Here is a 17,571-nt window from a genome sequence, read left to right on the forward strand (position 1 = left end):
TAAGCAGGCCAATGTCCTTCATGGCCTCCACCATGAAACCTGCAGAATCCTGTATGTGACGTAAAAACAAGTCAATGTCACTCCTATCCATAGTATCTAAGTCCTCTAGTAAAGTGCCTGACCATTTTACTATGGCTTTAGAAATCCACGCACAGGCAATAGTGGGCCTTAAGGCCACGCCTGCAGTCGTGTATAATGATTTGAGCGTAGTCCCAATTTTGCGGTCAGCCGGCTCCTTTAAGGCGGTTGAACCAGGGACAGGTAAAACCACCTTTTTAGACAACCTATATACAGAAGCATCTACTATAAGTGGGTTTTCCCACTTCTTCCTATCCTCTTCAGGGAAAGGGAAAGCAATGAGAATTATTTTAGGGATCTGGAATTTTTTCTCTGATTTTTCAAATAAGGAGTTTAACTCCTTTGAAGCCGGGAAGGTGAGCGAGGATTTCTTATTTACTGTAAAATAAGATTCCTCTTCTGGCTCAGGTACCTTCTCCGTAATATGCAAAACATCCCTAATGGCTTCAATCATGAGCTGCACCCCTTTAGCAAGGGATGCATCTCCCCCCTGATTATCCCCATCACCGTCCCCTGTATCAGAGTCGGTATTAGTGTCAGCTTGTATTATCTGGACAAGTGTACGCTTTTGCGGATATGTAGGTGGGCTCTTAGACGAAGTAGCGGGAGCTGAAAACTCCAAACTCTCTAAAGATTTTCTCAAAAACTGCGTCTCCTTCTCAGTATGTGACATCCTATTTGAAATCTGGGATATCATTCCTCTTAAAGAATCAACCCATGGGGGTTCGGATTCAGAAGGCTGAGACAGCCTATTGCAGTCCTGAGTACATGGAATAGACTCCCCAGGAGAAGATAAACACTCTGCAGCACAGGACACAGAGGGGTCATTCCGAGTTGATCGCTCGCTAGCTAGTTTTAGCAGCCATGCAAACGCTATGCCGCCGCCCCCTGGGAGTATATTTTAGTGTGAACGGTTGTATCGCAGAGCGGCTACAAAAAATGTTTGTGTAGTTTCAGAGTAGCTCAAAACCTACTCAGCACTTGCGATCACTTCAGACTATTCAGTTCCGAATTTGACGTCACAAACCCACCAAACGTTTGCCCAGCCACGCCTGCATTTTTCCGCACACTCCCTGAAAAAGGTCAGTTGCCACCCAGAAACGCCAACTTCATGTCAATCAATCGGCAGCAAGTAGTGCGACTGAAATGCATCGCTAGACCCTGTGCAAAAATACATTGTTTGTTGTGCCCGTACGTTACGCAAAACGCATAACTGCCTTTTTTAGCCTGATCGCAGCGCTACGAACAAATTCAGCTAGCGATCAACTCGGAATGACCCCCAGAGTCCTTAGACATAGTAATGTGGGATATACACACACACAGGAAAATGTCAGACACAGTTTCCCCCAGAGTACCTTCAGAGAGTCACAGAGTTAAAGGAGCCAGCCACACAGCGCCCCCGTAGGCAATTATTATGATAAAAGCCTGGCGCAGACTAACTACCCTTAATAGGGTAAATAGTAGAGATAACACCCTGGTACCGCAGAGGTATGCTGGAGTGATGTGGAGGGCAGCGCTCCCTGTCAGCGTTCTTTCCTATGTATCTGGAGGGAGAAAATGGCGCTGGTGAGTGCTGGATCCGCTCTGAGAGGAAGACCCGCCCCTAGCAATGGCGTGCGGCTTCCCGCACAAATTGTTTATACTGGCCTGAGGTGTTTGTTGCTAACAGTGGGATTAGCCCCTGTTAGCTGAGTGACCAGTTTAGGGTGCATGCTCAGGACGCCCCTCAAAGCGCTTACACAAAGTGTTGCTGAGCTGTCTGGAGCGCAGCCTTCCAGAGCTGCGCTCCTACCCTTGTGCCGCCATACCCGCCGGCGACCCGCTAACCGGAACGCCGGCGTTGTACTCCCCACACTTCTTTCTTCTGGCTCGGTTAGGGGTGGCGGTCATGCTGCGGGAGTGAGCGGTCGCCTTGTGGGCTTGAGATCAGCACCCTCAGGAGCTCAGTGTCCTATCAGCGGAGACAGAGAACCATTAACTCTACAGGAAGTTTGTTCCTACTCCCCCCCTAAGTCCCATGAAGCAGGGAGGCTGTTGCCAGCAGCCTTCCTGTACCTAACAACTCTTAGAAAAAAATAAAACTAGAAAAACTCCTAGGAGCTCTGCTAGCTGTGACCGGCTCCTCCGGGCACATTTTCTAAACTGAATCTGGTAGGAGGGGCATAGTGGGAGGGGCCAACCCACACTATTAAACTCTTATAGTGCCAGTGGCTACCAAAGGACCCGTCTATACCCCATGGTACTAAATTGGACTCCAGCATCCTCTAGGACGTAAGAGAAAATAATATTATTATTATTATTTATTATTAACAGTTTCTTATATAGCGCAGCATATTCCGTTGCGCTTTACAATAATATGACTTTCTGGAGACTGTAGAAGAAGCCTGAAGCACACTCCTAGCAGATGTAAAGCTGAACATCAGTGAAAGGACATGAAATATGTGGCGGGATGTTCGAGATCGCTAGAGGTGCAGGATGCCGGCCAATCTCAGATGTTTTTTTAAAGGGGCAATCACTTACAAGGCATGGTTTTGCCTTGTAAGTGATTGCCCCTTTTAACAAAAGTCAGAGATTGGCCGGCATCCTTCAGCTCCGGTGACCTCGGACTCCATTACATCCCACTGACAGCTGGGATAAAAAGAGATGGAACTTGAGACTAAATCATTAATAGAGAAAGTCAGCAGATCACATGGGCCAACAGGTCTTTACCACAGATAAAAGCACAACAGAATATGCTGGCTTTATATAAAAAAAAAAGTTAATAAAACACATTTCCGCAACATTTACTACTCTGTCCTATTGCCTTAAGAGTAATGAAAAAACTGTACCTTCCACATAGAGCTCCAGCTCACAGAAGGCGGAACCTCGTCTTACAAAGGCCTTGAGTCTGGCGGCAGCATTGTCTGGAACTGGTGGAGTAAGCAGCTCAAGTGCCTACATTGTGTTACACAGAGAACTCTCATTAAAAAATGAATAAGAAAGCAATTCATACCATAGAGTGGGAACAGCTCCGTTGCATTCCCCTTTCCCTCCCCGCCGGCATTCTGGTGGCCGGGATCCCAGGGTCGGTAAGCTGACCTCCGGAATCCTGACCACCGGCATATCAGCCCCAACCCGCGTGTACACATTGGTGTATAGATGTTGGCTTGACTGCAGAGATAATTGTGCATAAAGCAAACAGGTAAAATAACCATGTAAAAGTTACACGCATTGCAGGAGGTTTACCAGCTTCAGCAACATAATATTTTACACCAGCAATCAATGAGTTGTGAGAAGATTAGGGAGACAGTCTAGGGATGAGAGACAATCAATGACAGGTAGGATAAACATCCATACAATCTATTTATAAACCCTTATAAGTGAAGGACTTTACAGACTGCTTACAATTTAATCTACCAAAAAGACACTGACACAGGTACATTATACTCACACCACTTTGATGCCTGCAATGCCATAGGAATCTGTATCATAAAATATGTTCTTGAACACAACACTATGTTGTTCATGTGTTAGGGCGAAGCATCACGCTAGGCTGAAACTCAAACTTACCATGGCTAATTACTACTGGTAATGTTTATAAGCATCTATTGTTAATGAACATGGACTATATTTTAAAGCTAGTCGTGGCACTGAACACAGCCATATGTAATGATAAAATCATTAACACATAAACAAGCAAACGGAACACTATTTAGAGACTAATCTGCCATCTGTAATGTTGCCCATTGAAATAGATTTTTTTAGAAGGTCATGAAAAGTTGATGCTCTTACGCCAATGGATTCTGCTCTTAGGGGGACATTTACTAAGCAGTGATAAGAGCAGAGAAGTGAGCCAGTGGAGAAGTTGCCCCATCAACCAATCAGCAGCTCTGTATAATTTCATAGTATGCAAATTAAATTATAGATGTTACTACTTCAGTGCTGACTGGTTGCCATTGGCAACTTCTCCACTGGCTCACTTCTCCGCTCTTATTACTGCTTGGTAAATGTCCCCCTTAGTCTAGTTTACACACCCTTACCACTGCATGCAATACAGTAATATAATACATAATGCAATAATATAATAACGTAGATCTATGCATTATGGCTTATATGTATACCTTAGAGGCATCTTCAATGGTTTTATGGAGGTTTCTTAATTTAAGATGGCAGGCTGATCGATTGAGATATAGTACTGGAATCTTGTCATTTATTCGTATGGCCAGGTTTAATGCATTCACAGCTGCAAGGTAGTCACCTGCAGCAAACAGCTTACTGTGGGGAAGAGAACAGATAATTCTTTATTAACAGTTTCTTATATAGCGTAGCATATTCAGTTGCGCTTTACAATTGACATAGAACACTTTAAATGTTTTGTTGCATATGCAGGTCAGAAGTTTTGATTACTCATTTCTTGCTAATAGACAATGCATAGAAGTAGCTTTTTTATTTCAAGATGAGATTTTAAAAGCAAAAATGTACATGCTATATAGCCCGCATACTAAATAAAATCATTTAAAATCAAATCTGTAATAACGGTCTTTTGTCATCTTTTGTAAAGGCCCCCATCCACTAGGGAGTTTTATCTCAGCAATGAGTTGGACCCAATTTTCCTGCAATCTGGCTGGGAGCTTCCCGGGAGCCCTGCGACTTGCTACTTGAGTGTATTTTTTACATGTGATTTATCTCATGCAAGCTAACGTTATTAAACTTATTTCTGTGCAATTGAGATAAATATAACATGCAGCACGTGTGATCTGAGACTGTGATGGGAGACACACGGGAGCGCGCATTGCATCGCAATCGCACGAAAAGGACAATGAATGTGACACTTTTCATGCCATCTGTCTCAGAAATTCATCTCAATTGCATAAAAACAGGCAATATCGCACTAGTGGATGGGGTTGGGTGATGCTACATGTCCTTTTCTCTACTGTTTCTATTCTTATTAGCTGGGAAAGCTGCTAAGGGGAAGAGCTGACTTTAGTACATGAAAACAAAAGCTCTCTAGTTTGTCCAGGGCAGGGCAGTTTAAAACAATATTTTTGGTTTCATTCTATTTTTGGATAAAAGACATTCTAACTGGTTTCCAGAAGTTAGCGACCATGGCCCTCATTCAAGCTGTATCGCAGAAGTCCAAAAATTGCAATCAAGTGATTTTTGTACTTCAGCGCATGCGCAGCGGCCACAAAGCGCGTGCGCAAAGTAACAAAGTGCGACCGCTTCCCTCAGGGTTGTGATCACACTTTGAGTGACAGCGGCGGGCATTCGGGGTGGCGACGGATTGTTGCGGGGGAGTGGTCACCGTTTTTTGGGGCGGCTGCGTGACGTCACACGCAGCTGCTCCAATAAAAAACATGGTGGCGGTGCGCCTGCTTTCCCAGCCAGACTGCAGGCCATCCTCAATTGCAGCCACTGGGCGGTGTTTAGGATGCTGGTCCGCTTTGCCCAGTGCTGGACGGCCCCCTATCATGCGAGCAACAGCAGTTGCAGATTCTGGTTTTTAGCAGAATCTGCAACTGAAGCTGAATAGGGTCCCATACGTTTTGCAGACTGCAAAATGTAAATAGGTTAATTAACCTAAGATCTTATTATGATTGGCAATTTGTTGATCGACGAGGATATATGCATTTGCAAAATATCCTGCAACAGGGTTTGATTTTCAATCCAGAACACAGGGCTCTTTGGGAAAATTCACAAACTATTGAGGAAACCTCCTCTTTGTCTGCATCGTCATTTACACGGTTTAAAACAATTCATTAAGTCTAGCAGGGACCAAGTACCATATTGCATATAATTTATAGAAGTATTCCTTAACTAAGGAGGATATGAAAGATCTAGCCTGTTTATAAAATTTTAACATGTTCTAAAGTATGGAGATTAAGGGGTATATGCAATTGCGGTCGAATTGCCGCGAAAGTCGAAAAACGGGGAATTTTCGACAAAAAAAACATGTCGAATTGGATTCGACAATGCAATACAGTACTTTTCGTCAAAATACCTGCCGTTTCAGATTCGACTTTTTGCAAATCGACATTTTCAAAATTCGACATGTCTGCAATGGTCAAAATGCTGCTTTTCGACAAAAGTATATTCAATTGAAGAATGTCGATTCGACAACAGTGCTTTTCGACAGTAATTTCGTCAATTTCATTCCGCCTCACTTTGCTGGTGGAATCTAATAAAAAAATGTAAAAACATGGTTTTTTTTGTGTTTTTTTTATTGCTAATAGCATATCTATTTTTATTAGAAGGGATTATGTACTTGGTTTGTCTATTTTTGACCCACAAGTATTTTTTTATAGATTTTTAAAAATAATATTTTTTTCTTCACTCTGCTGAGGGGAATGTACCCATGCTTCAACAGTTTTACCCAGGATACACTTCTGCAAAACCACTCCAGTATTGGACCAGTTTACCCCACTCTACCATGGACTTCCTACTTGTGATGTGGACCTGAACCACCGCCATGTTAGAGTCACTCTTTCAGGTGAGATGTATTGGCCAAAACTCCATCTTGTCGGAGTAACCTGTGTATATGCGCAGTGTTGCTGGGACCTTTTGTTCTTTCCCAGGGTGGAGGAAACACTCTCAAATTACCTCCTTATTCTCTTCCGCAGGTCTTGTGGAGTATCCTTCCCGATTTGCAGGAACCAGCCTGGATTTGAAGGGACCGGACAGTTCCCCTGCTGTACCATGGGCGACCTACTTGTGATGTGGACCTGAACATCCATCATGTTGCAGACACCCCTCCCTCAGGTGATATGTATTGCCCAAAACTCCCTCTTGTCTAAGTAAGCCAGGCATGTCCCAACTGCGGCCCTCTGGCATTTGCAAAACTGCATATCCAATCATGCCCTGACACAGCAATGCTAACGCTGTGTCAAGGCATGCTTGGATGTGTAGTTTCTCAAGTGCCGAAGGGTTGCATTTGGGACAAAGGCCGCTGTAACCTGCTGCTTGTACCTTGTCTTTTCCTAGAAGGGTGACACTATTACCAATACCTGGAACTTCATACTATTCTCTTCCACAGGTCTTGCGGAGTATCCTTCCCAAGTTGCGTGGATGTGAAGAGACACGACAGTTCCCCTGATGTACCATGGGCGACCTACTTGTGATGTGGACCTGAACCTCCGCCATGTAGCAGACAACCCCCCTCAGGTGAGATGTATTGCCCAAAACTCCCTCTTGTCCAAGTAACCCCGGCACGTCTAAGGTGCAGCCCTCCGGCATTTGCAAAACTGCACATCCAATCATGCCCTGATACACCAATGCTTACGCTGTGTCAGGGAATGTTTGGATGTGTAGTTTCTCAAGTGCCGGAGGGTTGCATTTGGGACAAAGGCCGCTGTAACCTGCTTGTGTCAAAGTGTTGCTTGTACCTTGTCTTTTCCTAGAAGGGTGACACTATTACCAATACCTGGAACCTCATACTATTCTCTTCCACAGGTCTTGCGGAGTATCCTTCCCGATTTGCAGGAAACAGCATGGATGAAAAGGGACACGACAGTTCCCCTGCTGTACCATGGGCGACCTAACACAATACCACTGCATCTCTGAAATACCATATTTTACATTTTATTTACTATTCATTTAAAGAAAAACACACAAAACTTCTAATTTCAAAAATTTATTGAAGAAATATAATTGTATTTAATTTTGGATTAAAAAATAAAATGTAATAAAACAAAAAAAGTAGTGTTTGTTCTTCTTTACATTCTTTTCTTGTGTAGATATCTGTGGAAAAAAAAATTCCATATTAAAGTAAAGACACTAATGATGTCATGTTCATTCCTTTCCCAAGAACATTTGTGGAACCACACAATCCAGCATGACCCATTGCTGGACTGTGTTGTTCCCAGGGTCAGACGGTCCAAAGTGGCAGAGTCAAGACAGCGGTCAGCACTTTGACACGCCTGCACTTGTGGAACCACACAGCCCAGCGTGACCCATTGCTGGACTGTGTTGTTCCCCAAGGTCAGGCGGTCCAAAGTGGCAGAGTGGTGTCAGTGGTCAGCATTTTGATACGCCTGCACTTGTGGAACCACACAGCCCAGCATGACCCATTGCTGGACTGTGTTGTTTCCCAAGGTCAGGAGGTCCAAAGTGGCAGAGTGGTGTCAGTGGTCAGCACTTTGACACGCCTGCACTTGTGGAACCACACAGCCCAGCATGACCCATTGCTGGACTTTGTTGTTCCCCAAGGTCAGGCGGTCCAAAGTTTCTTGAATATATACATTGAAACATGCCTTTACTCACCTTGGTACGCACAACACGAACTACGCCGTCCACTTCAATTTTCCACCCAATCCTATGAAGAAGCCAAAAATAAACACTAGTGAATAGTAAATTCACACAACAGTGAAAGCCTATTTTAAGGAGTTTGTTTTAAAAAAAAAAAGTGGTATCAGAATAGCTCTTTGGCCCATCATACATGTAACCACAAGGAGCTTTCATCAGTTACCACACGCGCCCGCATACATGCCCGCGATGTATGCCTAGACATAGCTCCTTGGTAGTATCCGGTCACGGGTGGGGGAGCCCAACACAAAATTTAAAACAATAGTAAGGAAAAAAACAAACTAATGGGAGGGGGAGAAAGGGAAACATGAAAAACATAAATAGTAAATAATAAAACAATACGACCGGGCTTATGGTGGTTGTCCGTCCGGATCCTCTTCTTCCTCCTGATGGGGCTTCGAAGCCCTGGGCGGCTGTGGAGTGCGTTGACTTGGCCACGGTGGCCGTGCGGGTGTAGATGATGCGGCCGATGTTGGTGGTGGAGGCATCTGGTGGGTGGGGTACATCCCTGTATATCCTTGGTACAGCTGTGACCGTCCATACCAGGATGGTGATGGAGGAAGGGCAGGAGGCGTCCATGTGGCTTGTGATGGCGGATGTGGTGGTTCACCAGCGTGTTGATGAGCTAGCTCTGGGAGCTTATCGTACATCATCTGCAGTGTAGTTGCGATGATCTGGTGGCTGGATGCCGAATGTCGTTGGCTCTCCGACATTTTGTCAACGCTGTGTGCCAGGCATGATGTGTTATCCACCAGCCGGTTGATGGATGTGGCCAGAACTTGAAGGATGTCCACAGTCTCCCTGTGATCTTCTCGTCTGGTCTTTTGCGTTTCTGCCGTGCTGTCGGCAAGAGCCTTTTGCATTTCAACCAGACCGTTTGCCATCTTCTGGTGGGCAGTCATCTCTGCTGCCAGGGTGTGTACCCTCTGAACATTTGAGGGATCCTGCCCTTCCTGTACGTCTGCCACCAATTGCATTTGTGCAGCTGGAAAGAAAATTAGAAATTAGTATACACAGTCATACATTTGTTTGAAAGCTCACAATTTGATCATTACTCACACAGGGATGTAGAAACAGCGGGCTGCTGCACTTCCACCTCGTCGTCCGACGAATCCTGTAGGAGATCCGGCCTGAAGAAGGGACCAATCCCCAACGCAAGTCCGCTGCTGGTCCGTGGCACCTCTATTTGCAAAAGAAGAAAAAAATTAAATAAAGTTAATAAACTATACAAAAATGGCGACCCCCCCCCCCAAAAAAAAAACCAAAATAAAAACCTTCTCCATCCTGTGGTGCCGCTGCTCCAGGAGCTTCACTTGTCCTCAATTCTGGAGACTTTTCAAGGGTATGGCTGGATACGTCTGCACGGCTGTCTTCAAACCCAAGAAAAGTCTCGTTCGTTAACCCTGTAGACTCAAACAGTTCGGGTGATGGGTCCACAAGGGTAGTTTTTGTTGAGGCTCTTCGGTCACAGTCCCAGAGCTCCTGGAGAGATGACGAGCTGGTGATGGCCTGCGCGCAGGAGATGTAGTTTGGCGCCCAGCTGGTGGTGTGGTCGCTGACGGTGTCTGGCGCGCAGGTGATGGTCTGCGCGCTGACGATGTCTGGCGCACAGGTGACTTTCTGCGCGCTGACGATGTGTGGCGCGCAGGTGATGATCTGCGCGCTGCTGATGCTTGCTGCGCAGGTGATGGTCTGCGTGCTGCTGCCGATGCCTGCAACGCAGGTGATGGTCCGTGCGCTGGCGATTTCCTGCGCGCAGGTGATGTCCTCTGGGCAGGCGTGTCTGGGGAAAAAGAACAAACACATTAGCAAATAAAAGAAAAAAAAAAAAGATTTAGTACAGCTCATCTGAATGTATTCTTACCATCAGGCCTCCTTTTGGACTGCTTGTCTCCAGCCGTCTTCCGTCTTCTGGGCGGTTCTTCCTCCTCGGGAAAGCCAGCAGGACGGCTGGAGTCCACACCTCCGCGAACTCCTTGGACCATAACAGGGTTCATGCGCCTTCTAATAACGTTCTCCCAGGGTAGCCACTTCAGATTGAGAGCCGGACCACCTCCCGTAGCTGTCTCATGTCGGCGCTGAATCCCCATCTTCTTCTTGGTCTGTCTGCGGCAATCACTGTACCGCTTCATGCAGTTTCTGGTGCTCCGGCGGTTTCCAGATACTGCAGTGACTTGTCTCGCGATGGCATCCCAGATGTTTCGCTTGGTCTTAACTGCTGTGGTCTGTGCCCTTGGTCCATACAGAACGTCGTAGGACCTGTCGACGCCATCCACTAGGGCACAGTTTTCCGCCTCAGTGTATCTGGGTCCACGCGGCGTCTTCTGTCCTGCGTCTTCACCAGAGGCTTCCTCCTCCGACTGATCCTCTGGCTGGCTTCTTGCCTTTAGGGATTAAAAAAAAGATCGGTATGTACCTGTGAGTGTGTCAGTATCCATGGCAGTGTGCAAAGATACCTGTAGGTGTGCATGGCAGTGCGCAAACTAGGGTGTGTCAAGTTGGATGCTATTGTGTCTGCAGGTGTTGTCAGTATTTACCTTTCTAGGCCTTTTTTTTTTCTTTTGCTTCCGTCTTTGGTCCCTTGACGACCGTGGCTGGTCACTGCATGCCTGGTCGGTCGTGTCCTCCTCCTGGGTCGGCTCCCACTCCTCATTGCTGTGCAGGGAAAATTCTTCTGAGGGGTGGGGGGGAAGGGGGGGATCGGGGCCGCTTGTCCCTGGACATCTCTGTTGTAAAAAGAAAAATTATTTTTACAAATTTAAACACACATTACATAATTACATGGCAGATACCGACACAGTAAAAGTCAACCCAAACACGCCAAAAAGTACCTCCAGCATGTGCAGGGATGCACCAGTGCTAAAATAGGAGCAAAAAAACATGTTTTGGGAACAAACAACAACACATGTCGGCCACATGGCAGATACCGACACACTGAAAAGTCGCCCCAAACAAGCCAAAAATCATTCCTGCACATGTTGGAGGTACACCAATGCAAAAGCATGACCCAAAAAACATTTTATGAAACAAAAAAAAACAACGTGAAAAACTACCCCCAAACACAAAACTCCAAAAAAAACATGCAGCAATACAAGCAGGAGCTATATACACATACCTTCACACATATACATACCCCAAAGCAACACCACATGTACACCTCATGGCACCCCCCACTACACAAACACATATATGCAACGCCAGACCACATGTGGTACTTACCTACAAATGTAGAAATCGCTCCAAAAACGACTCTCCTCCGGGGTAACAGGTCTCCTGTCCGTCCTGGATTAAAGCCTGCTGGGTATCCAAACGATACCACAGCAAACAACAACCAATTTGCTAGCTCTGCAGCACCTCCACTCCACTCTGCAGGTTCACAAAATGGCTGCTGAGCACGCAGCAAACAAGCCCTATAAAAAGGTCTCAAAACGGCGGGAAGTCGAATCCAGGACGCCCACTACTCGACGATTGGTCCGTTATTCGACAAGGGGAGTGTCGAATGCGTTTTGTATTGAATATGTCGAATTCATGGTCCCGGGTGGAGGGTTTCGGCTGTCGAGTACAGTCGAATCCTAAAACGGTCGAAAAAAAGACGCAATTCGTCCGGAATTGCATATACCCTTATACCTTTCCGCAAAAGGAAACACCACAATTTATTGAAATAGTAAGTAGTGAAAATGGGTAACAGAAAAGTACCTTGGCGCCAACAAAGAATCAGCTGCACACAAGCTGGTCTAAAAGGTATCCCCAATACCTAAGAATAAAATGGGTAAGGTGAAGTAAGACCAGATGTCGTGCGCTTATAAGATTAATGGAAAAAGGGGTACTTTCCTCACAAGTCTACTGCTAAATACTTCATATAAATAGGATCCATATGTGGGGAAAAAAACAGAATTCCAAATATAGTGTAGTATATTCTAAATTTGAAAAATTAGTATATACGGATGATGTCAATGAAAATAGATGGGGGATTACCAGAACTAAGTGCAATACAAGCCACGATATATGCCTTTCAAAAGTATTCCGCAGCTAGGATGGTCGTGTGTCAATCCCCTCACAGGTCCTCTGTCGTCAACCTTTACCACAAACGCTCCCCAGAAACAAAATTCATATAGGGAAAACAGAATACCAGATATAGTGTAGTAGGTTCAGAGAAAAGTAATTTTAATATATACAAATAAAAATTGCCAATACATAAAAGGTAATAGATGGAGAATTACCACAAATAATAATAAAATCAGCGTTGAATAATGAGTCTCACTGGAAAGAATACAGCTCAAATATCCCCTGATATAAAAAGGTAAAGTTGGAGGTTTACCGGATTTTCAAGAAATATGTGCCTTTGATGTTACGAGGAAGCTGGCTCCGGAACCCGTCTCCCAAAGTGACACACAGTTCCGTCCGTCCGGTGAAGCTCTTTGCCACACAAGTTTCTCCTGTCATGCAGTGCCGACCGGTTTCGGGATCTCTCCCTTCATCAAGGCTTGATGAAGGGAGAGATCCCGAAACCGGTCGGCACTGCATGACAGGAGAAACTTGTCTGGCAAAGAGCTTCACCGGACGGACGGAACTGTGTGTCACTTTGGGAGACGGGTTCCGGAGCCAGCTTCCTCGTAACATCAAAGGCACATATTTCTTGAAAATCCGGTAAACCTCCAACTTTACCTTTTTATATCAGGGGATATTTGAACTGTATTCTTTCCAGTGAGACTCATTATTCAACGCTGATTTTATTATTATTTGTGGTAATTCTCCATCTATTACCTTTTATGTATTGGCAATTTTTATTTGTATATATTAAAATTACTTTTCTCTGAACCTACTACACTATATCTGGTATTCTGTTTTCCCTATATGAATTTCGTTTCTGGGGAGCGTTTGTGGTAAAGGTTGACGACAGAGGACCTGTGAGGGGATTGACACACGACCATCCTAACTGCGGAATACTTTTGAAAGGCATATATCGTGGCTTGTATTGCACTTAGTTCTGGTAATCCCTCATCTATTTTCATTGACATCATCCGTATATACTCATTTTTCAAATTTAGAATATACTACACTATATTTGGAATTCTGTTTTTTCCCCCACATATGGATTCTATTTATATGAAGTATTTAGCAGAAGACTTGTGAGGAAAGTACCCCTTTTTTCATTAATCTTATAACCGCACGACATCTGGTCTTACTTCATCTTACCCATTGGTGTATCTAGAAAGGAATGTATCTGCAAATATTTTATAGGAGATATCACACCTTACCGAAAATGAAGCTAAGAAGCTTCCTGGAACCCCATCTAGAAAAGTCAGCTCATAGCATAGGGCATACTTGTCTACCTGACCCTCTCCATGAGGGAGAAAATACTCTGTTCCTGGACTTTCCTGGTAATATATGATTGCAATCACCTGTGGTGAAACACCTTTCTTATCAATTAACTAGCTCACCACAGGTGATGGCAATCATACATTACCAGGAAAGTCCAGGAACAGAGCATTTTCTCCCTCATGGAGAGGGTCAGGTAGGCAAGTATGGCATAGGGCAGTGGTTCCCAAACTCTGTCCTCAAGACACCTTAACAGTCCAGGTTTTAAGGATATCCATGCTTAAGCACAAGTAACTTAATTAGTAGCTCAGTTAGTAACCAGACCCTCCAACATGACCCGCCCCACTAGGTACAAAATGCTCTGTTCCTGGAATTCCCTCTTAATTTATGATTTCCATCACCTGTGTTGAACTAGTTAAATGATAAGAAAGCTGTTTCTTTACAGGTGATGGCAATAATAAATTAAGAGGGAAGTCCAGAAACAGAGCATTTTGTACCTAGTGGGGCGGGTCATGTTGGAGGGTATGAGTTAGTTTGATTATACCATCTGTGCACAAACATGTATCTCCTTCAAACCTGAACGGTCAGGGTGCCTTGAAAACAGAGTTTGGGAAACCCTGGAATAGGGCTTACTCTGGAAGGAGAAATCCAGGTCATACCAAACAGGAAGCAAACAGCACAGGAGCCAAAATCATAGGTTAAAAGAGTTTGTCGAAAGTTTATACATCTGTTGCAGAGTAGACATAAGGATATGATGTTTTGGATCAGCTAATATTCTACTCCATAGGTCTGCAAACTCGGTCCTCAGGACCCCACACAGTGCATGTTTTGCAGGTAACCCAGCAGGTGCACAGGTGTATTAATCACTCACAGACACATTTTAAAAGGCCCACAGGTGGAGTTAATTATTTCACTTGTGATTCTGTGAGGAGACCTCCAAAACATGCACTGTGTGGGGTCCTGAGGACCGAGTTTGCAGAGCTATGTTCTACTCAGCCTCAATCTCAAGAAACTCAAAATGAATACATGGAAATTACCTCCTCAGCACTAGATGTCTCAACGTGAGCTCAACAAATAGTTACTTTTGTTACGTTCAATTAGAAAGAATACATTTTTCTTACCGTGTACAAAGCAATCAATAGAGAATACCCAATGTCATTAATTCTATACAATGCTGTAAATGAAACTCACTTTCCCTTCTCCTTCAACCATTCTGGGTTTCTTTCTTCTTCCTTTAAGTCTTGAAGCTCAAGGTTGTCAGTGTTAATAGCTCTGCGGGCTGCTGCCTGTTTCTGTAACCACTACAATATAAATCGGAAAACTAGAATGAACATTCTTATACACACAGAACATTCTGATAATTGATTCTTTAGACCAGTGGTTCTCAAACTCGGTCCTCAGGACCCCACACAGTTCACGTTTTCCATGTCACCCAGCAGCTGTTCTGTGTATCACCAACTGCCACATTTTAAAAATCTACAGGTGACCTGCAAAACATGAACCGTGTGGGGTCCTGAGGACCGAGTTTGAGAACCTGTGCTTTAGACTAACATTTTCCATACTAGCTATTTAGAATTAGGCCCCATGCGCATTGTTTTTGATGTCTGTAAAAGCGCCTTGAGTCCTGTTGGAGAAAGAGCGCTATATAAATAAAATTATTATTATTATTGTTATATTATTATTATTATTATTAAAATGTGTCTGTTAACACAAAGCAACTCTTAGAACACCATTGTCTGAGAACTGGCTATTGCTATAAATAAAACAATAACTATACATGCTGTGTAAATAGTTGTACCTACAGGCAACTAAGGGGTAGATGTACAGTATTTAAAATTCATACTTCGCCCGTTATATGTAAGGACCGCTTCACCTCCGGATCTTGGTGAAGTGGGTCCACATATCGGCAACATGTATTAATAACAAGTGTGCCGAAGAGGGAGAGTTGTAAACTACCTGTCTTCCGATGTGCACTCTCCCTCTTTGGCTGCTCAGACCGGCACTTGTATTCCTTGTGCGCATGTGCCAGTCAGAAATCCCCCAGCGGCATTAGTGAAAAAAGAAAAACAATACTTTATTATTTTGTGTATGCACAATACCAGGCTGTCAGAGCCAACAGCCAGGTAAAATACTTGGCAATGACTGCTGCAGCTGTCGGAACAGTCCGTGCCATTGACCGTTCATACACTGCCCAGCATATTGGCTTGCTATCTTGTAGATCAGGCATTCCCAACCACGGTCCTCAAGGCACACTAACAGTGCAGGTTTTAGTGATATTCAGGCTGCAGCACAGATGGCTAAATCAAAGTAACTGAGCTACTAATTAAGTCACCTGTGCTGAAGCCTGGATATCACTAAAACCTGCACTGTTGGTGTGCCTTGAGGACCGTGGTTGGGAAAGCCTGTTGTAGATAGTAGCACCGATATAGACAGGGGCACTTCACTGAGCACACATCTCTTCCTTTATACATAGGGGGAAGCGTCTCCCCCATAATGACACTTAATACATCTACCCCAAAGTCCGCAGAACTAGAAATTATTTTTCTAGAAGTGCTGCTCTAATCCCATAAAACAGAACTTTGATACAGATTATAGGTTCTCAAACTTGGCCCTCAGGACACCAAACAGTTCATGTTTTCCAGATCTCCTCACAAAATCGCAAGTGAAATAATTAGCTCCATCTGAGTATCTTTCATATGTGTCTATGAGTAATGACTACACCTGTAGGTCAGGAGACCTGGAGAATGTGAACTGTTGGGGTCCCAAGTTTAATAACCACTGATAAAGGCCATTGTTCCACTATAGGACATTTGGTAAGCTAGTTTAAAAACATGCCCACAACAATTCACATGTGCAATGCCAGCACATTCAATTAAAAATTACAATTATCTGCATGCAACAATGAAAATATGTAAAGCGTTGAGACCTAATGAAAAATATTGTTAAAAAATGTGATATCCCATATTTGACCATTTAGATCAGGGCTGGCCAAACCAGTCCTCGAGATCTACCAACAGTTCATGTTTTCCAGGCCTCCTGGAGATCAGTAAAATTGTCAGTTAGGAATGAATGCAGCACATCTTAATTAGTAATGACTACACCCGTGCACCACCTAGGTGGTCTGCAAAATGTGAACTGCTGGTAGATCTTGAGGACTGGTTTGGCCAGGCCTGATTTAGATCAACCAGCAATTGAAAATAAAATCACTGCGCCTGGGAGCATATTGTCCAATCATAATATAACCTTTAATTTTTATTGTGCATGCCAGAAATCTCAATACATAGGTATGAGATCACTTAGAGTATCTAGAACGCCTGGTAATTTTTTTTTTTTTGTGTAATCTGGAGCACTGTGCATGAGATTTACTATATTACATTTAAAAATTACCCTTGGTTTCTACACATTGCTGCTGGTATTCCCCTTCTCATTAAATTGTGTTTAGGAGTGCCCCTTACATTGATACTGAAGATGTTGTGCACTTGGCATTTTAGCAAACAGAAACAAATACCTTCTATTTTTTTTTACTTTTTGGATACCGGGTTTTCAAATATGGGGTTCAATATCTGTGTATTATATTTAGACGGTTCCATGTGTACAAATTAATTTACTGAAAATAACTTAAGAATTGTTCAATTAAAAAACATAAATAAAAGTGATGCAGGTCCTGTGTAATTGTATGCTTTCAATAGAAAAATAAGGTGTAAAGGCCCATATAGACGGGCCGATGCAGGAGAGATGTGTGTTGAGCGAACCGCTCAGCACACATCTCTCCCACGGCTCAGCACAGCGCGATGTGTGCTGAGCGTGCGGGGGGGAGACGGGGGGGGGGGGGCGCTCATTACACCCAGCGATAGCGATGCGTGGGGCTGCGCATCGCTATCGCTGTTAGGGCTA

At 44.2% G+C, this 17,571-nt stretch overlaps 2 protein-coding genes across 5 annotated transcripts in view; both read right to left on the minus strand.

Annotated features, from left to right (window-relative positions):
• The window catches only part of DNAAF4 (dynein axonemal assembly factor 4), a 105,704-nt gene that overhangs the window by 20,576 nt on the left and 67,557 nt on the right, over nt 1-17,571 (minus strand). For all 4 annotated transcript variants that reach the window (XM_063926133.1, XM_063926131.1, XM_063926132.1 and 1 more), the window contains exons 6-8: nt 14,869-14,978; nt 4,179-4,332; nt 2,907-3,012 (exon numbers count right to left, since the gene is read on the minus strand). In XM_063926133.1, the coding sequence (XP_063782203.1) occupies nt 2,907-3,012; nt 4,179-4,332; nt 14,869-14,978 (370 nt within the window). The remainder of the gene's footprint in view (nt 1-2,906; nt 3,013-4,178; nt 4,333-14,868; nt 14,979-17,571) is intronic.
• On the minus strand, nt 8,267-9,530 carry LOC134935205 (putative uncharacterized protein DDB_G0294196). The gene is made up of 2 exons (XM_063930412.1): nt 9,418-9,530; nt 8,267-9,343 (listed from the first exon to the last, which is right to left on the minus strand). Exon 2 carries the CDS (start codon nt 9,333-9,335, stop codon nt 8,709-8,711), a length of 627 nt encoding a protein of 208 aa, XP_063786482.1. The 5' UTR covers nt 9,336-9,343; nt 9,418-9,530; the 3' UTR covers nt 8,267-8,708.

Source organism: Pseudophryne corroboree, chromosome 6 (genome assembly GCF_028390025.1).
Source record: "Pseudophryne corroboree isolate aPseCor3 chromosome 6, aPseCor3.hap2, whole genome shotgun sequence".
Taxonomy (NCBI): domain Eukaryota; kingdom Metazoa; phylum Chordata; class Amphibia; order Anura; family Myobatrachidae; genus Pseudophryne; species Pseudophryne corroboree.